General features: G+C 41.4%; 2 protein-coding genes and 1 pseudogene across 2 annotated transcripts; 2 read left to right on the forward strand and 1 right to left on the reverse strand.

The window, feature by feature from the left end:
- Positions 1–22,761: 22,761 nt before the first annotated feature.
- Positions 22,762–23,548, reverse strand: LOC147458686 (uncharacterized). Its single transcript, XM_086511493.1, has 4 exons — positions 23,437–23,548; positions 23,267–23,340; positions 23,074–23,178; positions 22,762–22,992 (listed from the first exon to the last, which is right to left on the reverse strand). Exons 1-4 carry the CDS (start codon positions 23,546–23,548, stop codon positions 22,762–22,764), a joined length of 522 nt encoding a protein of 173 aa, XP_086367619.1.
- A 693-nt stretch (positions 23,549–24,241) lies between these two features.
- LOC147458687 (uncharacterized) lies at positions 24,242–24,724 on the forward strand. Its single transcript, XM_086511494.1, has one exon. It carries the CDS (start codon positions 24,242–24,244, stop codon positions 24,722–24,724), a length of 483 nt encoding a protein of 160 aa, XP_086367620.1.
- A 637-nt stretch (positions 24,725–25,361) lies between these two features.
- LOC147458688 (uncharacterized) lies at positions 25,362–26,064 on the forward strand (annotated as a pseudogene).
- The last annotated feature ends 182 nt before the right edge of the window (positions 26,065–26,246 follow it).

Raw genomic sequence — 26,246 nt, forward strand, 5'->3', positions numbered from 1 at the left:
AGTTGTTTTTTTTGTTTTTTGTTTTTGAGAAAACTGGAATTAAAGAGAAAAGCAGATACAACCTTGCCTCACAGAAAAGAAATTACAATACAAAGCTGGCTTCAGCCATAACAAGATGCAGCCAAGTTGTTGAAGAGCCTAGCGGTTCACACAAGCAGAGCTTCTATCCCTGTCGTGGGTCATCAAATTTGACCTGGAGCTATAAACACAGCGGACATTCTGGAATATGGAATACTACCACTTAAAAGGGGGGAATACTACCACTTAAAAGGGGGGAAGGGGGGCCTCGTCACTAATTCACACCCTCACTTTTTTAAAGGGGATCTACGATTGAAAATCGGCGTCGCTTTTCGGCGAAGATCACAGCCGTTCATCTCGAATGTGAACTTGATGTAAACTAGATGTAAACTCGAACAAATGTGAACTCGTTGTGAACTTGCATTTAAACTAGATGTAAACTCGAAGTAAACTTAGTGTGAATTAAGATCGTGATGGCTAGCTAGGAGGACATAATATAATGCTATCATCCTCCATGCCTTTCAAAACGCGCGCAATAGTGTTGTGGTAAAGCAATAGCATTGGGAGGGGGAGGTTGCGAGGTCGAAACCCACCACACACCCTTCTTTTTTCCTCCATATGAATCAAGCGGCCCACAATGAATGTTCATCTGGGACCGTAGATCCCCTCTTAAAAATGAGGATGTCAAATAGAGACGTGGGAAGAGGGGGGGGGGGGGGGGGGGGGGGGGGGGTGTTCCCAACTCTACCAATTGGCTCCGTATAAATTTGGGCTCAAGCTAGCCACAGTGCAGGTGGAGGTCACCGGCATGGCCAGTCGTGTGACTTTTTCATGCGACACCAACAATTTTTTAGTTATGTACTGTTGCAAGTGCATATACTTCAATCCATGCATGCAGGAGTAGTGGTAGATCACTGAGGTCACTAGCGAGTGGCGTTGGGTTCAAAGCCTGCGTGTGTAGGGAGCATTGACCTTTTTGGTCAACTCACTCTAGCTGGTTCATTTGTCTGGGAAACCAATTTAGGGCTCCTTGCCATGATGGCAAGATATTACCAACACCCTACCAATTTTGTTAGAGTTGAGAAGGGAGGGCAACATTCCGTGATGCATGTAGGCTGGGGTTCAACCCTAGCAGTGTAGATGTGCAATTTGTAAGAATCTAGTTCCCACGAAATAGGTACATCAAATCGGTTGTGTCAGCGTGGATAGCTCATAGATTATCTTGGCAAAAGCCTCTAAGATCAACTTCCATTCACTTTCCTCACTACAAATCTGCGTGCACATCTTTTGTTTTGAGCTGTAGAGATCACTCGTTGATTGGTTCATCTAAAAAACCTTATTGCTCTCTTTTGGCAAATGAGGAGCTACCACGATTGACGTACGTCCCTACCCTTTCCTCATGTATGCAGAATTTGAATTCTTGGGTTCCTTTGGAGCAATTGTGGACCCTTGAATATAGCTTGTCAATCAGGGTAAGAGAAGATTCGCATGGAGGGAGTCCGGGGGTAACTCTGCGCTCAACAATTTTGTAAGCACTTGTTCAACAAAGCTCTTCGAAGTCCAACTCTGCCATTTTCGATAGAGTTAGCTCAAGGATTCTTCGTTTGGCTGCTACACGACACCATGCCAAAATGCAACAGTTCTTTTGCAGACAGAAGCAAACGAATTAGGTGACATGTGCTTTACCTCTCTGGCTCAGCGTGCGGATACGCTCTAACATGGCAACTATGTAATGGAAGATTTGTTTTTTTCCTATCTCTCACCGAGAGGGGCTTTAACTTAGCCTAGGCAATAATAGTGAGAGTTGACTATATTTCTCTAAAGAGAGATGTTTACTTAAGTATATGAAGCCCCGACAGACATGACAACCATTTTTCTAGAATCCTATTTCTTTTTTTTTTTAATAAAGTGTTGACAAGTCAACTTTTTTTATTCCACCAACTCCGTGCATCAGTGCGGGCAACCAGGACCATCATTTGCCATGGGATACCTCCAAGGATGCTTAGTGGGGGTTGAACCCACCACCTTGGTGATGCAAGTCCAACTCTCTTCCAACTAAGCTAGTCCCCCTAGAATCCTATTTCTATGAAGACGGTCATTGAGTAGTGATCACACACACTATTGCCCATGGTATGATGTAGGCCATTCTGACTTTTCATCATATTGGCTTAGCTAAAAGTCCTAAATTTTGATGATTTTTTATTGTTATCCATATGACTATAGAGTCTCATTTTTTATATCAAAAAATTTCACATATCTCATGCGAAGCGACACAAAAGTCCTTATAAGCGCATATGGTCACTTGGTCGTCTTCGAACCCATGACCTAGGTCACGGAGTTTGAACACTACAAGAAGTTGTGTGCACTTGTGACGTTTTTAGCGACGAAAATACATTGGATTTTTATACTCCCCAATGTCGCTAACAGCGTCGCTACGGGAACATCGCTATAAGCATCGCTATATTAGTCACTGTATAGCGACGCATATAGTGACGGATATAGGCTAGTGACGCTTATAGCGACGGATATAGGCTACCTATAGCGACGCTCATAGCGATGTTGCAAAGCCTTATATAACGACGCTTATAGCGACGTCCAAGAGTAAAAAAATTTGGGTGGCAGGGCATTCAGTGCCCTGCCACCCATCAACCATATTGAATGTTTCAGTAATAGAGTAAACCTAAATGAATCCAAGATAAGCCCTGATTCACCTTTGAAAGAAAGTGCAAAGTATAGACCCAAAGTAGTCACCCACAAGACAATATAACCATTAACTCCATCATCCATAGTATTGTTTGCAGAATAAAGATACAAAACTGACAAAAGTAAATTGATAAAAGTAAATCAATGACAATTGTACATATCATAGGCAAAATCACTTGATTGTTAAGCTTTGCAAATGTAATAGTTACAACACCATTGTCATTATTGAGAAAATATACATGGTTTTTCAATAGTTACAAAAAGACGTATACACGTCATCTCATTATACATGCTATAACAAAAGGAAAGTAATGCTATCTAACTACGGCTAGACTAACGTCGTCTAATCAGACGTCTCATCACGTCCAAGTGGCGTATCTGTCGGATTGTGCAAAAAAATCAATAAGACAGTTTTCTGTAAGTATAAACATATAAGTTACAAAACAATACAACAAATAGAAAAGAGTAAACCCTAATACTAACCATTAGGTCGCAAGAACTCAAAATGTCCATCAAGGCATTTAAGGCCTTTTTACCTATGTACTCGCGATCGTACATGTGGGACGACCACTGTTCAAAACATACAAAGAATCCATTATGTTAGAATTAAAAGTACAAATAGATGTAACTACCAAACCTAAAGAGAAATGCAAAAACACTTACAAAATCAGCCTCAAATGATGCCCACCTGCCGCTCCCCAAGTGGTGCGAGCTCCCTGCCTCTACTCCCGCTTTGGCTACCTCCTTTTGTTGCTTATACTTGTCAGGATTTTCGCGTGCTGCTCACTTCGCATTCTTCCAAGTGGCCAGCCTATCTCGTCTGTGCCACCCATGCTTTATTTCTTTTTGCACTTCAGAAAGCTTGTGCTTGCAGTATTCGCGCATTCGAACCTTCATCAAATCTTCATTGAAGCAATCATCCTATGTTCACACGGGAAACTCGTCATGCAGCATGCTGATGACTCTGTCTTTTAATTCACTTGGTACTTCACTCCAGGTGTTTAGTATGTAGTGTTTAAACACCTGAGAACAAAGACCGCGCATGTGTGAGATCACCTTCTTGCCTTCATTATCCAAGATGATGCCGTCGCTGAAGTCGATGGAGTACAGCAAGCCCTCTCGCCTGTGACACATGAACCTGGGTGTCCCGACAGGGGTCTCTAGCGGCGTGTTGATGGGGGCACGGACGTTAGGTGTCTCCACTGGAGTCTGGGCCCCGAAGCGAGGAGTGTCGTGACTGGGGTGACTCCCGGAGGAGTAGGTAGTGGTGTGTAGCCAAGAACGGCCGATAGCCACACAAAACCTGGCATAGATGGCGATGTCGTGGCTGGTGTGGGGGCTGTCGAGGCATCAGCGGCGGCATTCCCACAACAACCGCCACCGCCACCACTAGAGCATCAGTTCCTAGACGTGTGAATATCATCTCGTCGACACCGAAGCTTCGGAGCGCATTGAGCTCCGAAACAGAGAGAGATGCTAAAGGAGTAGAATGACGTGATGGTGCTCCAAAGCGATGACGATCATCGTACCACTACCTCTGCTAGGCTGACAAAGAAGAAAGAAACTCATCATCATCCATACCTGCATTAAACACACAAGAATTTAATCTTAATATTGAATGAAGAAGAAAACATGGACAAGTAGAGAGAGAGAGAGAGAGAGAGAGAGAGAGAGGGACAGAGAGAGAGAGGACTCATAAAGGGGGAGGGATTCCTGTGTAGAGAATATCTGTGAAGTTGTAATGGAATTAGCCTTTTAACTTGAGTTGGAGCGGAAAGTGAATAACATGTTCGGCATTTTCTTGAGCATTCTTTTGAGTATAGATTTATAGTGAGAAAGAAAGTGCTTGGATGGACAGAGCAATAATAACACATTACTTCATTAACATGGCATGATCAATACTTGTAAAAGAGAGTGAGAGCTTAGAGAAATTGACACCAATAGAGGACCCGATTAGTTGGAGCCGGAAGCCGGTCCCCCCTCCAATAGGCATTTGTATTATAGATTCTTCCATGACGGAAGACTTGTTTACAATACAAGTGTTTGTGTTCCTTGAGACCTTCTTGATGAGATGAAGATGGTAAGCTTCACTCACCAAGTACAAAAATAATAAACATGATTAGCATGAACTTGGAAAATGCCCAGCCTCAATCCCAAGACCTCAAATACCATGAAAGGTGAGGAGAGCTAGCAAGGAGTGAGGAAGAAGAGAGAAGTAGAAGTAGCTCTACGAGAAAGCAATAACCCCTTGCACATAATCACTCATAGCTCTTGTAGCATAGCTTAGCATAGTGTTAATGAAGATTAGATAAATTGATAAGCAAGCATAAGCATTCTCTTGTGTGGATTTGCATCCATAGCCAAGAGCTTGTGGTAATAGGCACTCAACTTCTCAAGCTTGGAGAAGAAGATGGAATCCTTGCTTCACAAGAGTGTGTAAAGGAAATAATGAGGGAGAGAGATCTTGTGGGATGCTCAAATGAGAGAGAGAGAGAGAGAGAGAGAGAGAGAGAGAGAGAGAGAGAGAGCTAGCTAGGTCGACCCCCTTCCCTAGGCTTTCCTTGAAGCTTATTGGGCCATGTAGCCCTCTAGCCAATGAGAGCTTGGCTCCCTTTGGGGCAAGACGTGTAGTCTCTTGACAAGTGTCCTTATTTCCCTCTTGTGAGGTCAAGCTAGCACCCCCCTTGCTTAAGCACAGCCCTTGCTTAAGCAAGCTTCCCCTTGCCTGCTTGAGTAATGTGCCTCTACACTTGACATGTGACCCCTTTCCTTTCATAAGAGTATATTGGGTCATTGGTGAGGTGCTCACATACTATCCACCTCCATCCTTTGTAGGGCTCGCCCCCTCATTAGTAGCAAGTACTTTGAACTTGATAAGAAGGCAGGCCCCCTACTTAAACACAACCCTAGCTTAAGCAAGCTACCCCCTTACTTGCTTGGACCTTAGTGACTAAAGAGTAAAAATTAAAGACTATGTCTTTAAGGCTTTTAACACTTACCTTTGGATGCTTTAATGAAGACAACCCTAAGGTCTTTTGCTCCATTGGTTAACCTTGCTCTTTGATAGAACTTTTCTCATTTGGGCCCCTTTACCATTGGCCCCGTGCTGAAATAGATTTATAAGCAGATCTATATCTTAACCTTTGTTCCCGTTTATTATCCCACATTAAGTGATCAGTTTAATACGAGAAAATCATTTGGGTTGGTCAGATATTAGATTTTATGACATTACCTCTCTCTTGCAATCATAGTCGTCCTCGACTATGAGGTAGAAGAGATGAAGTCATAGTCAGTAGTCAATTTACTTAGCGGGTAGATGATCCCTTTTTACCCTACGACATCTTTCCAAGATGGATGAATAATCCATTTGGTGCTTGGGAGACATAGCTGCCGCAAGCATGTCTGCTCTTTAGTCCATTTCATTCTCCGAAAGTAGAGTGACAAATTTTACTTGGTGTTTGAGAGATGTCGTCCTCACAAACATGATTATAAGCACGCATACTATTTAAATTTGTGCCCAATAAAAAGAGAATTAGTCTTATAAGACAAAAATGTGAGTCATTCAAAAGAAATTTGTACATTTGCTTACTCTAATGTAGCATTGTAAGCATTGACAAGGTTCATACTATCCTTAAGTTGTATTCCTTGCATCCATCCAGCATCTTCAAAAGGAAAAATTTTTAATGTAATAAGATACCGTCAGATAATCTTACCATGTCTTAGTACCTTGTCTTCATGCCGAAGGATAGCTTCGGGTTGTAGCACCTCTTCTTGGTCTTCAACTTCGGGTGGATCTTCAATAATTGGTTCACTTGGTGGCTCTCCTTTGAGGGGCTTAAGTAGGCTCACATGAAAAGCATTGTATATGAGCCAATGGTTGGGAAATTTGAGTTGGTAATCCGTCTCATTGATAGGCTTCAAGATTTGGAAAGGACTATAGTATCTTTTTGCTAGCTTAGCATAATAACTTTTGATGGCCCGTAGGATTGTTGCCCGTCGTTTGCCTTAATCAAGCCTTAGGAAACTTAAGTAAGACCCAATCATTTTCTTGGAATTTTAAGGCCCTTCTGTGCTTGTCAGCAACAGCTTTTTGCCTTTGTTGAGAGATGGATATAGCCTCCTTAATCTTTTGAAAAGATTCTTGTAGGTCACGGCTATACTCATCGGCGGCGGCGAAGATCTTCCCATGTACTTTAAGTAGCAAGGGACTTTTTGGCCTTCCCTCAATGATCTCAAAAGGTGCCTTTCCCGTAGAAGTATGTGCAGTATTATTGTAAGCATACTCTACAAGTGGTAAGTACTTTTCCCATTGTGAGCGTTAATCTACTTCTGTAACATAAGTCTTTAGTAGATCGAGTATTGTAAGATTGGCTATCTCACTTTGGCCATCCGTTTGTGGGTGATAGGACAAAGAGAAGTTCAATCTTGTTCCTAGAATTTCAAAGAGACCTTCCCAAAAATTACTGGTCATTCTAGGAATATCTCTATCTGACACGATGGATGTGGGTAATCCATGGTGCTTCCAAATCTGAGATATGAAGAGAGTTGCCATTTGATGTGCCTTAATAGTCTTTTTGACAGGAATAAAGTGTGCTTGTTTGCTAAAACTGTCGACTATTGTCCATATTCCCGTATTTCCATGAATAGACTTGGGTAATCCAAAGATGAAATCCATGGATATACTCTCCCATGGTGAATTAGGGATAGGCAATGGCTGGAGTAATCCATGTTGCTTCCCTCTATCATATTTGGTCTTTTGGCATACTACACATTTTGAAACATACTCTTGTATGTCCACTTTCATGGTAGGCCAATAAAAGTATGTCTCTACTCCTCGGAGAGTAGGTTGAATACATCTATGCCCCGCATATGGAGGAGCATGGGATTCATACAGAACTTTGTCACGAAGGTAATGTGTAACACATAGCCTATTGCCGTGGGGAAGATAACCATCCTCCAAGGTGAATGGTTCCTCTTTCTTCCCCAAAGCAAGGGCGGATATTATGTCTCTAATATCAGGGTCAGTAGCATACTCATCTATCATAGGATAGGTCATTGTGAGTAGCAATAGACACTGCATTAACTTTTGGTCGTCATGAAAGTGTATTAGCCACTTGATTGTGCTTACCAGCAATGTGAGCAATATGAAAATTAAATTGCGAAAGAAAATTTTCCCACCTCATTTGTTTGTCGAAGAGCTTGGTTTGCGTCATAAAATACTTGAGACTTTGGTGGTCGGTTCGTAGAATAAATAAAGTCCCCAACAGTAGTGCTTCCATGTGTCTAGGGCATGTAGAACAGGTAAAAGCTCTTTCTCATAAATGCCCAAGACTCGTTCATCAATATTGATTCGTCGGCTCTCATATGCTATGGCATGCCCTTGTTGAAGCAAAACTGCTCCAAGGAAATCACCACAAGCATCACATTGGACCTCAAATGGTTTTGAGAGATCCGGAAGCATGAAGACTAGTTGGGAGGTAAGCTTCTCCTTGAGCTTCTCAAAAGCATTTTTCTCTTTAGCAGTCCATACATACTTAACATTCTTCTTAGTTAAGTCATGTAGTGGTCCTGCTATTTGAGAGAACTTTGCTATGACACGTCTATAGTATGCACACATACCAATAAATCTTCTTAGCTCATGTAGATTCTTTGGGTTAGGCCATGCTTTTATTACCTCTAACTTTGATGGATCCATACGGATACCATCTTGAGAGATAATATGACCTAGGTATTGAATCTCTTGAAGGAAAAAATCTCTTTTCTTTTGGTTGAGGAAAAGCTTATTCTCCCTCAATGCTTGAAAAACCACTTGGAGATGCTGCTTATGTTCCTTGAAAGACTTGGAGTAGATGATGATATCATCAAAGAACACTCCAGTGAATTTGCGATATGGTCTAAAAAATTTCTCGATTAGACAATTGAATGTAGCTGGTGCATTAGTCAAACCAAAAGGCATGACTAGGTATTCATAAAGACCAAACATTGTGTGAAACGCGGTCTTTAAGATATCTTCATCCACTATCCTTATTTGATGATAGCCACTCTTAAGGTCAATCCTACTGAAGTAGGTAGAGCCTTGTAGCTTATCAAACAGATCTTCTACCTGAGGCACGGAAAATCTATTTTTGATAGTGATATGGTTTAATGCTTGATACTCCACACACATGCGGTATGTGCCATCTTTCTTTTGCACTAAAAGGACTAGAGAACAAAAAGGAGAGGAACTAGGCCTCACCATCCCTTTGTCTACCAGTTCCTGTACTTGCCTCATGATCTCCTCTTGTTGAGCTTGTGAGACTCGATAAGGAGGCTTGTTAGGTGGTGAGCTTCCAAAAAGGAGCTCAATGCAATGGTCATCATCACCTCATTTTGGAGGTAAGTCCATAGGGATATCATCGGTGAACACATCTTGGAATCCTTTTAGAAAATTAGACAAGTATAACTCTTCTTGATTCCTACCATTTACTTTTGATGAAACATTAGGATCTTTTGGAGACTCTTTGACAAAAATCATATACGAAGAAACTGAGCTCTTCATTGATTTATCAAAAGCAGGAGAATTTACAAGTGGAATAGTGCAACCACGCTCACTAGCATCTATATACATATTCTTTCCCCTGTAAGTGAATTAAATTCTCCTTTCAGGGAACTTCATATTGGTAGCCATGCGATCAAACCATGATGCCCCTAGGATAACATCCTCATGTTGGAGAGAAGAGATGAAAAAGTCTTCTTTGTCGACATAGCTTTGGACATGAAGCCTCAACTTCCCAATCAAGGGAATAACAGAGGTTTGTTGTCCCTTGAAAGCTGCATCAGCCGTTACCATATTTCCCATCTCAAAAGCTTGAATGCCCAACTTGGTGGCTAACTCCATTGATGTGAAGTTGTGAGTAGAGCCAGGGTCAAACAAGATGAATGTATCATGCTATCTTACCTTTCCCCAAGCATAGGAGAGTGATGAGCCTTTGCAATGAGCATCCTCTTTTGGAGCTTCGATGGTGGAAGGCCTAGGAGTCTCATTGCAAGTATTCTTCTTGGGGCAAGAACAATAGCCATCTCCTTGCTCCCCACACTTGAAACACTTATGGTCCTTGCGAAAAGCTTCAAGCTCTTCAGGAGAGAGTTTGTTTTTACCTTTGTAAACTCCCTTCTCCTTGGACCGATTGTTGTTGTCGGTAGCACCAAAGGTGCCATCATAAGTGAGAAAAGAGATACTCTTTCCTCCCTCCTTGAACTTCTTTAACTTTTGGGACCTTCTCCATGCAGGGAATGATTTTCAATGTCCTCCCCTATTGTATTCTCTAGGAGAATATCCATAGCTTTCATCGGAAGAGGAGGAAGGTGAAGATGAAGGAGAAGAGGGTGACCTCTTCCTAGCCATTTTCTTCCTTTGTTTCCTCTCCTCTCTTTCGGAATGCCGAGGAGAAGGACTATGTGTTGATCTTTTCCTCTTGGGAGGAGTAGGCGATTGTCGAGAGCGTTGTCTTCGTGGAGCCACATCTTCAGAGGAACTTAAATTTTTATTGCTTCCTTGCTATTTAGATTCCTCCTCTCGTATGGGAGAAAGTCTTCTTTTGGGGTCTCTTCAAGAGGCCTCCTAAGCTTTTCTTCTCTTGGAGAGGAAGGGAAATTCCATAAGCACGAAGTTGTTGAGTAACTTCAGCTTGCAAAGCATGGTTGCCCATAGCTTGCTGCAACCTAGTGACTAGATAATTCACAAACATGGGAGCATCATCATTAGCACCTTCATGTGCAAAATCAAAGCTATCAATGTTCATTCTACTCTCTTGATTATTGTCAGCCATGTTAACAAAATTTATGTATGTACTTAGTGTATGCTTTGGCAATTCAAAACCTTAGTTTCCACTCCTCTTAGCCTTTGAAAATCGGCTCTAAAGTATCTACACCCATGGCTCAAAGTGGTTAATTATAGAGAGTAGAGGAGTAGGTCTAACATAGCAGAGTTGCCGAGGGCTAGCTTCTTTCAAACTTCTTATGGCTCAATAATGGTAAAGCCATTGGAAATTCTAAAAAGACTCCATTATTAAGTCCAAATCTCTCGAGGTGTGCATCATACCCCACATAGTGGGCTCAACAAAACCGATAATAGATCTTAGTTCCACTTACCCTACTATAATTAACAACATCAACCATTTATAGGCTACTTAAAGACCTCTCTTCTTAAGCAAGAAAAGAAAAACCAAATGCTCTAATACCAATATAATGGAATTCTCCTTTTAATTTGAGTTGGAGAGGAAAGTGAATAACATGTTGAGCATTTCCTTGAGCATTCTTTTGAGTATAGATTTATAGTGAGAAAGAAAGTGCTTGGATGGACAGAGCAACACTAACACATTACTTCATTAACATGGCATGATCAATACTTGTAAAAGAGAGTGAGAGTTTAGATAAATTGACACCAATAGAGGACCGGATTAGTTGAGCCGGTCCCCCCTCCAATAGGCATTTGTATTATAGATTCTTCCTTGACGGAAGACTTGTTTACAACACAAGTGTTTGTGTTCCTTGAGACCTTCTTGATGATATGAAGATGGTAACCTTCACTCACCAAGTATAACAACAATAGACATGATTAGCATGAACTTGGAAAATGCCCAGCCTCAATCCCAAGACCTCAAACACCATGAAAGGTGAGGAGAGCTGGCAGGGAGTGAGGAAGAAGAGAGAACTAGAAGTAGCTCTACGAAAAAGCAATAACCCCTTGCACATAATCACTCATAGCTCGTGTAGCATAGCTTATCATAGTGTTAATGAAGATTAGAGAAATTGATAAGCAAACATAAGCATTCTCTTCTGTGGATTTGCATCCATAGCCAAGAGCTTGTGGTAGTAAGCACTCAACTTCTCAAGCTTGGATAAGAAGATGGAATCCTTGCTTCACAAGAGTGTGTGAAGGAAAGAATGAGGGATAGAGAGCTCGTGGGATGCTCAAATGAGAGAGAGAGAGAGAGAGAGAGAGAGAGAGAGAGAGCTAGGTCGACCCCCTTCCCTAGGCTTTCCTTGAAGCTTACTGGACCATGTAGCCCTCGAGCCAATGAGAGCTTGGCTCCCTTTGGGGAAAGATGTGTAGTCTCTTGACAAGTGTCCTTCTTTCCCTCTTGTGAGGTTAAGCTAGCACCCCCCTTGATTAAGCACAGCCCTTGCTTAAGAAAGCTGCCCCCTTGCCTGCTTGAGTGATGTGCCTCTACACTTGACATGTGGCCCCTTTTCTTTCATAAGAGTATGGGTCATTGGTGAGGTGCTCACATACTATCCACCTCCCTCCTTTGTAGGGCTCGCCCCCTCATTAGTAGCAAGTACTTTGAACTTGGTAATAAGGCTTTTAAACTTACCTTTGGATGCTTTAATGAAGAGAACCTTAAGGTCTTTTGCTCCATTGGTTAACCTTGCTCTTTGATAGACCTTTTCTCATTTGGGCCCCTTTACCATTGGCCCCGTGCTGAAATAGATCTATAAGCACATCTATATCTTAATCCTTGTTCCCGTTTATTCTTCCATATTAAGTGAGCAGTTTAATATGAGAAAATCATTCGGGTTGTTCAGATATTAGATTTTAGGACAGAAGTCCTTGTGAATTTGTCTCCCGTGTGCATTCTACGTATCTTGTAAAAGCACTGTGCTCCGAGTGCGATGGAGACTGAGGCTATAGTTGTGAAGGAGGTGATTCGTCTCTACTCATAGATGTTGCTCGCCCCTCCACTAGATCTAGTTGATCGGGTGAAAGAGACGCTAAGTAGCAGTAGTAGTGTTTCTTAGCATCTCTTTCATCCAATCAACTAGATCTAGTGGAGGGACGAGCAGCATCTATGAGCATAGACGGATCACCTCCTTCGCGATTGCAGCCTCAATCTGCATTGCACTCGGAGCGCAGTGCTCGTTGGCTTATCATAATTTCACGACACACTGAGGAGTGTCCCTGCTTGTGAGAACATACATGGAGCATACGTACCTAGAGTGGACGTAATGACAATTAAGCACAATTTTAATTTCTCAAGTATAGCCACATGAATACACTATATATTATAAAATGGAGCAAAATTGTTCAAATACAATGTTTATGGCTTTAAGAGGTCTCTCTCTCATCCTCGCACAACTTAGCATAACTCCCTATATCTATATAGAGCTCTCTGTTTAGGCAGATGTCCTCCGTTTCATTTTGTAGATCCTCTGCATGCACCCATGCTCGTCTAGCACCACCTCAGTGACTTCTGACTTGCCATCTTCTCCAATCTCCTCCATTGATGCCACTGTGATTGGCACATGGTATCCCTCATACGTCCGTGCACTATGAGGGGCTACCTATATGACGTACCACCAGTTTGATGCAGACTTTGTAGAATGAAATATCACCTGCTAGAGCCACATAACTTACATGAGAGCTTCCAAGCACATAACTTCTAAAATTGGGTGTTAACTATTTACATGCTTGCTTGTTCACAATGCTCGGGTAGTACAAAAGTGTCTCTTAGGTCGGTCCATTTTTTAGTTAAATCCACCTCAAGGAAACCAGACTCTCCTATGTGCACAGTAGCGTTGCGACCCTCCATGTTTATCTTGAACCATTGCACGTCGAACAAGTCGACAAAAAATCCTCTATAATCGATCCTCAAAATCTCTTAAAGCATGCCAAAATAACTGAGTTCTGCCACCACAGGATCTGCATCAGAGGACCGTCGTCGACTAGACTATTCAAATTTTGCCATGATTCCACAATCTTGAGTAAAACACTTTTTGTCAATCCATTCCATCCTAAAATGTCGACTTTTACACCATGCTGTTGTGTATGAATTATACTACAACCAACAAAGATTATGAGTGGTCGTTCAAACATCTAGAAAGTCACTGATCGTATATTGCAAACTTACCTTGGTCACGCAACCTTGAGAGTACTCACACTCCTCCTCTGTCACTTCTTCACCGCACTGTTGTGCACTTTTCAATTGGTTGTGCAATCATCTTAAGCTCATGAATGTTGGTAGGCTCTCCAGACCCGCTGGATAATGCATCGATGGTCGTCTTCCCCGTCTCCACTCGATCTGTGCCCTTTGTCGCTCTTGCTTTGCATCCTCGTATTGTGAAATCCACTTTTGCATCACTGGATTGTGAAGCATACAAAATCGATTAATTTTAGCCTCTAGATCTTCCGTCATCTTCTTCTCATCACCGAGATTGCACATGACAATCCCAGATATGCGCTCATCATCTATGGTTTGCCATAGCATGTCTTGGGCTTTATCAAATCCGTCTAGCCACTCTCCAATGTAAACTAAGGACTCTGATACCAGCCAACCATCTACCATGCTACCCTCCAGACGTGCCTTATGACGCACATATCCCTTAAGTGTTATCATGAAACATTCTAAAAAGGACATCCATCTGGAATGTACTGTGCTAGCTATTTCCACCATCAACTATGTGAACAAGAAGATGCACCTGAATGGTTAGCATGGTAGTAGGAAAGTGTTTCTCAAACATGCACACAACCTCCGCAGTGTTTAGTTTGGTGAATGGTATGGAGTCTATATTGGTCTCCTTTTGTGAGATCCATTGCACCAGCTTTGCAAGTCTGTAGATTGTGTTACGGACATCAGGAGACAAACATCCCTCAATGGCCACCGATAAAATAAACTGCAAAACACGTCTAGCAATGATATTAAAGTCCACACACGAATTTGTTACACAATTCCCACTATGATATATTCCACTTCAAACATACATGACACATTTTATGCCAGTCGTGTGACTTCAAACCGGTAAGCTTTCCTTCTTTAGTGAAACACGTTCAGAGCGAGTGCATTATGTCAGTGGGGGTCCGCACAAATCGAATGGTCTCTTTTGCTTTACGTTCTTGGGCTCCTGTCAAAATCCATGGCGCTTTAGGGAGTTTTATCGATCCATCGGATGCTGTTTGTGGCCAATAATTCTCCATACGATCCACATTTCTAAGGTCAACCCTAGCTCCCAAAGTATCTATCTTGCCGGTGAGATGGTCCCATAGCAGATTACCCACATTCTTGAGTATGTGCATTGGATCGAGCAAGTGATTGATCATGAGTCGTGGCCAATATGGTAACGTCGTACCATAGAGAGAGTCTCTTCATCCTTGCGGGCAAACCGTCATCACACATCTCCTTCTGCTCTAATCATGCTTGTGGAGACATCCTCGGTGGATCTCTTCCCAAAAATCCATCGTGTAACACATGATTCTCTAGAAGATACGCTTGATGACCTTCATAGATTTGCTTCTTCAATGAGGGTGCCCGACGTGCATACAGTCTAGGTCCACATGTGACACATGCTCTGTATCCGCTTGTTTGAAGCCCTGCATGTATACACATGACAATAGATAAGCTTGACAAAAACCAAAATTTACAGTGTTTGAGTTTGAGTGTAAATCACATGAGCATTCTGTTAGTCCGGGATAGTCATGCATGGTCTACATTAGAATGCCTATGATCAAAGCATTCCGTCGACCTGTGTATCGGCTCATATCCACCACTTCTATGCCAATCCACAATTATTGTAGCTCTTCCAATAGTGGACGAAGATACACATCCATATTCTTCACTTTATACCACCCCGGCACAATCAAGCTTAGGCACAGGTGTCCCTTCTTGGTAGTCAACCACGGGGGAATGTTGTAGTTGACGATGACAGCGGGCCATACACTATAAGATGTTGATTCTCTGACCAAATGGATTTACTCCACCCATAGCCAGGCCTAGGCACAAATTTTGAGCTTCCCTTCCGGCCATGTTTCATCTATATGTTTCCAAGTTGCGCAGTCTGCAGGAATCCGTAGCACACCATCCAAAGATTTATTCTCCTCATGCCATGATGCTAGGGTGGCCATGGACTTACATTCAAAGAAATGCTTGATGCGAGGAAGCAGAGGAAAATTTTGCAAAACCTTTTGTGGAATTTTTGTTCCGTGGAGATCTACTCGATACCTCTCGGAATCACATTTCGGACACTTCTCCATGTCTATGTATTCCCCTTTAAATAGAATGCAGTCGTTAGGACAAGCGTGAATCAAATTGTAATCCATCCCCAAGTTTTGCAAGATCTTTATTGCTTCCTCTCTAGAATTTGGAATCACATTATCAGCTGGCAATATGTGTTCTTTGAGCAATCTACACAACGAAAAAAATGTGGTACACTTGTGTAAGTAATCTATCAGATCATTATACATCTGGAGTTTTTTATTAAAGTAAACACATTGTAATAGATCACTTGAAAAGCGTTGTGACGCTAGCGTCAGTCCATCCAAACTTTGCCTGCATGTTGAGAAGAACTAGGAGCGCCTTCAATCTAGACACACGTGCTCTATCATACAATGGCGTATCGGCTTCACTTTTCATATCATCATAGATAAGCCTTTTTGAAACCATGATTGTCTCGATCATTTTATCAATATCGGGCTCAAACACTACGTTGTTGGGAATGTGATCTACATGATCATCCTCCAAGGTGTTAGAAGCTACATCTTGTGGCCTCACGTATGCTGCTTGACCAAAGCGCCTGTGAACACGTCTATTGGGTTGCAAGATTGCTGCCTGTTGGCCAGCGTCAGAGTCCGACGAGTTATAATTGGCAACAACTTGATCTATAATAGATGGATCAAACTCGCCAAATCCGCGAACGTGCTGCAAAGAAATGCGTCTTGTCCGTCGCGCAGCATGCTTGCATTGGTTACAAGGACATAAGATCCTTGTTGAGAGATAGGTGTTTCGGTTGGACGGCCCCACATTCTCGTCACTACTCATAATGAAGGTAAACACCTTATAACCTGGACATAAATTTAGTCTTCTATTGGCATCCTCTGTCTTTTATCTCTCTCTCTCTCTCTCTCTCTCTCTCTCTCTCTCTCTCTCTCTCTCTCTCTCTTTGTTCATACTGTAAACTACCACATTCTCTAGTTATGTCCAATTCCCGCATGCCTCGGTCTAGAGGTGCATAAAGATCAGAACCATCGGGTTATAATCTCGTCTTTATTGGTCAATGCCTATATTTGTGGGTACAAGAAATCTACACACCCACGTCTACATGATAGTGCATGTAATGGACAAAACCCCTTTGCCTCTTCTCTAGTTGTAGCAATTCACATCATCTTAACATCTCTTCATAGCAGATCTTTGTTCGAGGGATTACTTAGCACATTACATATTGGCATCCAATCTGAGTATCATGCCGTTGAAAGCTTTCCAACTTAAGGTCACATCCGTAGAGAGGAAGAGAGGGATCACCATTCGCCTAACTCTAATTTTTTTGCCATAATCTCGAAGGTAGATTTTAATATAAAAAATAAATCCAAAATCTAATCTTAAATCTAACCTATTGAACATGTGGTGATTCGTGGCTAATTGAATATGGTTAGTGTGTGAGTTAATAGGTGCCAGATTCTGATGGGAATATACATATTGTAGTGTAACTAGTGTTTGCTCTTTGGGCAAAGCGCACCTTCATTGACATGCAATAAAATCTAACATAAATCTAATCTAATCTTAAATCGAACATAAATCTAGATCTAATCTAATCTTAAACTCAAAATATACATAATCTAATCTAATCTTAAATCTAACCTAAACCTAAATGTAATCTAAGTTAAATCTAAATTTAATCTAGTTAATCTTTTAAAAAAATTAATCTTAAATCTAAATTTAATTTAATCTTAAACTCAACATAACCTAAATCTAATCCAATTTTAAATCCTAAACCTAAATGTAATCTAACTTAAATCTAACATAGCTAGCTAATCTTAAATCTTGCCTTAATTTTAAATCTAGCATAATCTTAATCTAACGTAAATCTAAATCTAACCTAATCTTAAACTCAACATAAACATAAATCTAAATGTAATCTAACCTATTCTTAAATCTAATTTAAATCTTAACCTAATCTCTCTCTCTCTTTGTTTTCTCCCCTTACCTCTCTCTTTCGTCTTCTCCCCCTCTCTCTCTCTTTGGTTTTTTATTCTCTCTCTTTCTCCCTCTTTCTATTTCTCTTTGTTTTCTCTCTCTCTCTCTCTCTCTCTCTCTCTCTCTCTCTCTCTCTCAAAGACACAATGTGTGTGTGTGTGTGTGTGTGTGTGTGTGTGTGTGTGAGAGAGAGAGAGAGAGAGAGAGAGAGGGGAAGAGAACATGAGAGAGAGGAGAGGGAAGGAGAATACCTAGCTCTCCTTCCTCTCCTCATGTGTGTGTGTGTGTGGGGGGGCGGGGGGGGGGGGGGGGGGGGGGGGGGGGGGGAACAGAGAGAGAGAGAGAGGGGCGGGTTACCTCTTTCGCTTGAGCGCCGAAAAGTCAGATCTGAGATCTGAGTTTCTGCCACTCTCGGTTTATTTTTTACCCCTGTCGGCGTCGCTATGGGTGTTGCTATAGGTGTCTCTATGCAACAAATAGAATAGCAACGCTCATAGAGACGCCGTGGATTTTCACTTTTGAGCGTCGCACTGCGAGCGTCGCTAATGTGAAGTATCTGTTGTAGTGGAAGCCTCAACCAGCCAAGCTAGCTCCTTGGACACAACAGACTATAGAGTCCTCGATAAGCTATTATTTTTGTCCTATCTCACTTTTATGGGTGTGGTGATTCTTATGATTTATCCTTTGGATGAAAATTGAGATCAAATACAAGAGTTTTTACAATTTCGTATGGAATTAAAATACTAAACTCCCAAAAACCTAAGAGATGGAGTCTGAGATAGCTTTATTGGTTTTTTTAAGGCCATACTGAGTAGGGGTACCAGCTAGTGCAAGATCAAAAAATGGTGGTAATAATTGAAAGGGAAAAGGGAAGGGTTTTAAAAAAGGGAGGGGGGAAAAGAGTGGGCACTTTCACGGCATGGCAGTAGAGGTTAGAGGAAAGGGGAGAGGTCGACATCAATGCTAATATTGAGGGAATTTGATCAGCAAGGGATGGCATAAGCCTGAGCAGCACTCAGTGGCTTCAACCTAAGCATCAAGCAACAGGGCACATGGACAAGGGGTTGGGAGCGGGTCGAAAATGGTTTTTTTTTACATTACAGTGGCAATTTGGTAGCACTAAAAGCACCTGTTTGAGGTTTTTAGGAGATTTAGGAAGTACTTTGAAAGGTTCTTGAACACTTGGAGCAGCATTGTCCTTCTAAATTAGCCTAAATAGAGCTTCTTGCTCCAGGTGTTTTTTTTTTTCCTTATCTTCATCTCTACTTCTCGTAGGGTGTCAGTGGATTCCAAGTCTTGGTATTGGGGTCATATAAAGTGGGTTTTCCCCTGGTTAGCCTGGCTCTAGCCAACTTATGGCAATATGATGTAGTACATCCACCCCTAAGGTAATGGTTGATTGCACTTGATGTAAGCTTCAAACAGTATTTCAACCGTCTCTCTTAGCTGTGGTTCAGTGGCGGCTTTATTGGCTAGGTCCTATAATGTCTATTGCCTGCAGAAGAGTAATAAGCATTACGGGAATGATTACCCTCAAACTGTCTTACATTATATGAACATCAGAACACAGGAAGGTAGAACAGAAGAGAAGTTACAGAAACAGAACACCGTCTTCTTCATTGATATGCAACCGAACACATAGTACAAGAGAGAAGATGTATTGATAACATGAATATTAGAGATATCCCCAAAGATAGGTATGCTCCCCATATACAACCATTGCTCCAGCGCAGATCGAGAATGGTGCAAAACCCCGTCCTGTCCCATGATATCCTATGAAGAACTGTCCCAAAGCCGCATGACTCCTAGTCCTCAATGTCCAAACCTCCACAGGACCGCAATACCGCATTGTGCGTCTTATGGCGTAACACCTGGCACGCATGGTGGATTGCGCAAACCCACACCTTAGCCCCTCCGTATCAAAGGTTCTGGTTGCTGTTCCTCCACCTACTCTGGTGAGGAGGAAATGTCGATATATCCAAATCCTTGAAAATCTTGGCGATAAGCCCGATACACCTTGGCCAATAGTTGTGTTTCTATCTCAGGTTTCTCCGGCCAAGGATCCCTTGGAATAAATTGTGTTGGCAAAGAAATAGACTAAGGTGCATGTGGCAAAGGAGCAAGAGGCATATGCAGAGGATAATACCGAGGCAAGTATCTGTTTAGTGCAGGCCAAAAAGGAGGACATGGCAGAAGACTGAGGGAGAATAAATGAGCCAAAGTCTCCACCCAAAAACATACTCTGCGCCACTCCTTACGAAAGCGATGAATCACTCGTACAAATGAGAGACATGAGCCAGGCCTCATCAAAATCTTCTGTAGTTTTCGCCCAATCAGCAATATCAAAACCTTCTGGGATAATATTCTTACCTCTATCATTATTCAATGGCTCAGGTTGCCTCATCACAACCTGTTGAGTTGGCAGACATCCTTGATCTCCAACTCTACATTTGAGTCTCCAAAAAATTGTGGAGGTCCTGCTGCATCTCCACTTCTAAGGCATCCAGATCATTCATGTTAATCATCACATCACCAGGATGAGATGCTAAGTAAGTGGCAAGGCTATTCTGCATTCGCAATTGAAGAAATTCCTCTTGAATAGAAGCAACAAACACAGAATTAGCCTCCTTGAGTGCCTGGATTTCTTCAGTTTTCCACCGAGCTGCCGTAGTTAATGCTACATTCTGATTTGTTAAATTGGTGATGCTAGCCTGCAAAGCCATTACCTGCGTTTTCAGCTCAGTGACGCATGCCTCAGTTGCGGGAGCTGGCCAGGCCGAACGTAGAGACTCCATAAGATGCTGCAAAAATGTGCCGCACGCTTGGAGCTGATCATAGGGATTTGCGGTCATCGTCTCCCAGGGAAAAACTGCTAGAAGAGTGCCCTCTGTTGGAGCAGCGGTGATATACACTACTACATTTGTCCCCCTATAGCGGCGGCTACAGCGACAAATTTTCGTCGCATTAGCGAGTGAAAAAGGCATCGTTGTAGCCGTTGCTACTGTACGTCACATAAATGAGGCATTTAACGAGGGCTATAGCGACGAGTTACCGTCGAATAAGCAACAGAAATAAGACGTTTACTTTTCGTTGCATAAGCGGCGCGTGGCATAAGCGATGTGTGGAAAAATGCGTGGTATAAGCGACGCGTGGCACAAGCGGCGAGATGCTTAAGCGATGAGTTGTTTTTTTTTTTTAAAGACCGCATCAGCGACGCTTTGAACACGCAACGACTATATGACGTGCAGGGTTTCATAAGTGATCTCTCTCCGCTCCCTCTCTCTCTCTCTCACACACATAGTACATACAACAATTTATCTCTAATGCTCTCTCTCTCTCTCTCTCTCTCACACACACACACACACACACACACAGTACATACAACAATTTAGCTCTAATGCTCTCTCTCTCTCTCTCTCTCTCTCTCTCTCTCTCTCTCTCTCTCTCTCTCTCTCTCTCTCTCTCTCTAGCTCTTCTACACACACATACAAACTCTAGCTCTCGAGTGGAACACACACACCCACAAACTCTAACTCTCTCTCTCGCGCCGGTGTTCTTGCATTTGTGATTTCTCTCGTTGCTCATATATTTGTTGGCATTTCGCATTCTAGTGCGGACGTTGATCGGACCGGTGCGTACGTAAGCGATATAAATTTATAATTTCGGCTTCAAGATGAATTATGGTAAACAACTCTCTCTCTCTCTCTCTCTCTTTGCTAATTTTTTAATTTGGAACTTTAAATTAAATAAAAAATAGACTTTGAGAACGATCCATATATCGACGAGTTGTTTGAGCTCTTAGCGAGCCGTATAGCTTGCCCATATGCCTCCTTGGTACATGGACATTCCATGTGGGCTCACAAGAGCTCCAATGGCTTGCCGATGGACCGTTTCTAGAGTCCACAAAAAAAAACTTGTCCCTATTTCATACAACTCGGGACATGTGGGTTTAACATGAAAATAAAGAAAACTTGGTACATGTCGGTACTTGGTACTTGGTACATGTTGATATTTGGTACTTGGCACATGTTGGTACTTGGTACTTGGTCCTTGCTTTAATTTGGTTGTAGGTTCCATAATGAAACTTCGTACTTGCAATTGGTACATGGTCCATGGTATTAATTGGTCAATGTAACTTTGTGGTACTATAATAAATTAACATGAAAACAATAAAACCTCTTTAGTGTTAGATTCGGTATAAGGTACTTGGTACTTGGTACTTGATTTGGTACTTAGTACTTGCAACTTGAAACTTGGTACTTGATTTGGTACAAGATATGTAGAATCTGACACTTAGCATAAAATCTGCTACCTTTACAAAAAATATGAAAATCAAAAGCTTGTTAATACTAGAGCCTGACATAGAAACCAAGAAAACTTGTTAGTGTTAGATTTGGCAGTTGATTTAGAGTTTGGTATTAGGTTCCATAATGAAACTTGATAGTTGTCGTTGGTGCATGGTACATGGTACATGGTACATGGTACGTAACTTGAAACTTGGAGCGTATGATGCTTGGTACTTTGAAACGTCATAGTTCAAATCTTCATCTTAAAAGAAACATTGAAAGCCTTTTGAACAATGTGTAAACCGATCGGGCGAAAAGCCACAGGCGGTGACCCAAACCAGGACAACAACAACTGAACAGAAAGACTAACGTCCCTAGCGATATTTATTTTATATTCTTAAAGACTTGCACAAGAGTGCTATAAGATCAAAATGCCTTAATTTTGAGAAGTAGATCAACTAACAGAAAACTTAGGACTAGGTTTCACATGCCACATCATCATTTGGTAGCACAATGACCATGATTTCAATCCATCTTTTTAAAAAATATATATAAAGACAAATAAATAACATTGAGATGGTTACTTAGGTTAATTATCTTATTGACAAATAATTAATTGTTTGACAATAGACAAATTCAGTGATGCAACAAACACATGTCAGTATATATCATCAGTAATTTTATGTACATGTGTCCAAAATGTGTGGTGATCAATCCTCACATATACAAAACAAATCTCATCATCACATACGATGTAGCAATGCACACTGAAAAATACATATATAACGATCCCAAATATGCAAAAGAAATCTCTACGCAGGATCAGTATGTGATCCATCACTACTGGAAGATTCACTATCATCGGTCTCATGATCGCTAGTGCCACCACCACTGGTCCGAACCGTGGGACTATGATTGTCCTCATCTCTGCAATCGTCACCATCATGGCCAGTGATTGGGATGCTGCTCCTCTCAACCTCTCGACGTCGCCCCTCGGCCTCCTGTCGAGACACCTCTGTCATATCAACCTCCCCATGCTGCTCCTGTATTAGTTAGTGAAATAAAAAAAGAATATATTACAGTTACCATGAAAAAAAACTACAAAGAAAAACAAAGATACGTACAAGTGGATCTGGAGTGTCAGTAAGTGTCTGACACAAAGCACGATAGCCGCAGTATGTGGCGTACTCTATCTCCTGTGCCGTCGGTGCACGACCATAGTCTTTCGTCTACATTAAGACACAACCAAAGACTTATTAATTTTTGCATTCAATAATACTACCTTTAAAAGTTAATATGTGAATGGTCTATACTCACAAATGTGGCCACAAATCCATCCCGTCCCATCCGCCCTACTCTAAATGTGTGACGTAAAGCTACTCTCTTTCTTGCTTCCTCCCAAGCAAATTTGAATAAACAAAATAACATAGATTAGAGAAAGTTAGAATCAATCTAGGAAAGTTCATATTAATTCTAATATATATTACCAAAGGCACACACCTTTTGTTGGGGAAAATTAATGCGTAGGCGCATCTCCTTGCGGAAGAATTGCCATGTGTCCATGCAAATGGTTGCATTTCTCTTGTTTGATGGCACCATACAATAGAGCCTGTTTATTTAAATTACAATAAGCGTTAGAATATACCATATAACTACCAGACTTCAATGTTTTGTTACTTTTATTGAATTTTTTATTTTGGTCATTTGATAAATGTCTCATGTTTTTATGGTAATTGAAATCCAAATTCGGATCAATCAGAGGGTACACCACCACCTCCTACTAGTGGTAGCCGGGGTGCACAGAGTTCCGATACTTCACATGAGCCCGTTTACGATGATTTCTACTATGATGAGCCTATTATATGCTGGTGTGCTCGTTGTTGTGGCACGTATCGCAGGCCACGACGGGAGTGCTTTTCACATCAGATGACTTATGGTACTTTTGAGCAAGCACCACCACCTGAGGAGCAACATCGATCGATGGTATATTTCTGATCTCCCTTTTTTTGATATTGGAGTTTTAAAAATCAAAGAGTAAAATATATAATGTAACTAGATTATATATGTAGGTATCTTAACTTGATGGCAAGGATGACTTTACTACCAGTGGTGCACATGACAGCTCGAGGTTTCTCGACATCCTCTACCTCCTCCATTGGAGACTGAGATGGGTGGAGATCATCCACTGCCTACTCATTTACAGGATCTAGTACAGAGCTACGATACGGAGGCTGGCAAGGAGGACCACTTCCTTCAGATGGAGTGGTTTTTGGCTTTTGGGGCAATCGCTACATGATTGCTCCATCCACCATCAGTGGAGCGGGACAAGGCGTCTTTATTGCACAGGATTTGCATGTGCCCCCTCATTCAGAGGTCACCCTTATGTCTTTTTGTGGACCTATATATAGATGGGGTCTGTGGCATCAGCTCACTCGCTACATCCAGAGCATGACTACTTATGGATTATGTCTCAATGCAGCCTCTCTTTCTGCTAGAGGGATTACACATGCAGAAGGCCAAAGACTCTATGTTTATGGAAGACCTTACTCTCAAGGAAACATAGCAGGTTTAATCAATAGTAGTCGAGGGAGAAGTGCAAGAACCAATTGCACATTTGTGGAGTGTGAGAATAGTCATGAACCAAGACACATGACTAGGGATGTACCAAGATATATAGTTGTCCATGCTATCAAATCATTACGTGCTGGTGATGAATTGCTAGTCGATTATGGATGGCGTAGACCTCCACGAGCACCCTTAACAGATGAGGGTTAAGATCTCATTGTATAAAATTCCTAATGTTATTTTGAACTCTTGTACCCTAATTCTACACTTTAATTTTCATTACGTTTCGTACTGTCGCTAATTTATTTTGATATTATTTTTTATTGTTTCCAAATGTTATTGAATTCCATGCACATCTCTCTCTCCTTTTATATATAAGCATGCTATTGATACAATCTTCTTTACCTTCAAATATGTAGATTCCAGATTATGACATCGATAACGTCACAAATCAACATTCACATGACGTATCTCAAATGTCAATAGAGTGTTTGATGTCGTGGATATGTCAAGAAGCATTGGTGAAAGACAGTTCATTGTTCGTGGGATTTTAGCATGGACTATCCACGACTTTCCAGGATATGGTTTTTGCTCAGGTAAATGGTTTAGATATATACATGTTTTTTGTATATTTATTGCGCTAATAATCTTTGTTATGTTTTTCATGCAGGAATATGTACCAAGTGTTATGAAGCATGTCCTGTGTGTGGTGATTGGTTGAGATCAACTTATAGCAAAAACCTCAACAAAAATATATATCTTCGACACAGACGTTTTTACCTGAAGAGCATCATCTACGAAATAGAAGGCAAGCCATACATTTTAAGGGGAAGGTAGAAGAAGGGAAATGTCCCATACCAAACACACCAAAGGATTGGTATCTAAAGTGGACTGTTGGGCCCGCTATCAATCCGGAGTCGGAGATCATAAGCGGTGATGATGATAACGCTGTGAAGGTGCGAGCCAGAGGAAAACGTTCTCTGGCTCAAAGCCTTCGATATGGTACACTTTGGAATATTGGAAGGATTTGAAGATATGTCATCTTCTTGATCCTATGCATATATTTAAGAACGTTGGTCATTCGTTATGGCAATACCTTGTTGGCTTAAAAGACACAGTGGCAGCAAGAAATGACTTAAAGGATCGAAACTCAAAGCCTAATCTATGGCCACTTTTTGATGAAACTGGATGTGACACAACCTATGAGCCTGCCCCATGGGTACTCAGCGCTGAAGAGGTGCAGACTATCAACAAGAGGATTCAATTGATTCGTACGCCTACAGGATATGGAGCATCTTGTCGAAACATGTTCACTTTAGATGACAAGATCTTGTCTGGTTTAAAAACACATGATTGGCACAATTTTGTGAAGGTAATGTTTTATCAATCTTCGTAAGTATTTATTTTCTTGCATGTTTTGTTGATTGGATTAATCATGTATACAGCATGTTCTACCCCTTGTTATTGATGGATGTACTACCCAAGGAGTCCGAGACGTAATATATCGCTTTGGATCGCTTGCAAGGTATTTATCACTCATTAAATTTTAGTGTAAAATTTTAGTTGATAAGTTCTTAATTCAAATATAACATTAATATCTTCTTTCTTTTATTGATAGATGGATTACATCTAAAGAAATTGACAAAGGGTTAATTCCACAAAAGAAGTGTGAATGTATAGAGCTTCTTTGTTTAATGGAAAAGGAACTTCCAACCTCCTTTTTTGATATCCA

This window comes from Adiantum capillus-veneris, chromosome 4 (genome assembly GCF_014529385.1).
Source record: "Adiantum capillus-veneris isolate H3 chromosome 4, ASM1452938v2, whole genome shotgun sequence".
NCBI classification, from domain to species: Eukaryota; Viridiplantae; Streptophyta; class Polypodiopsida; order Polypodiales; family Pteridaceae; genus Adiantum; species Adiantum capillus-veneris.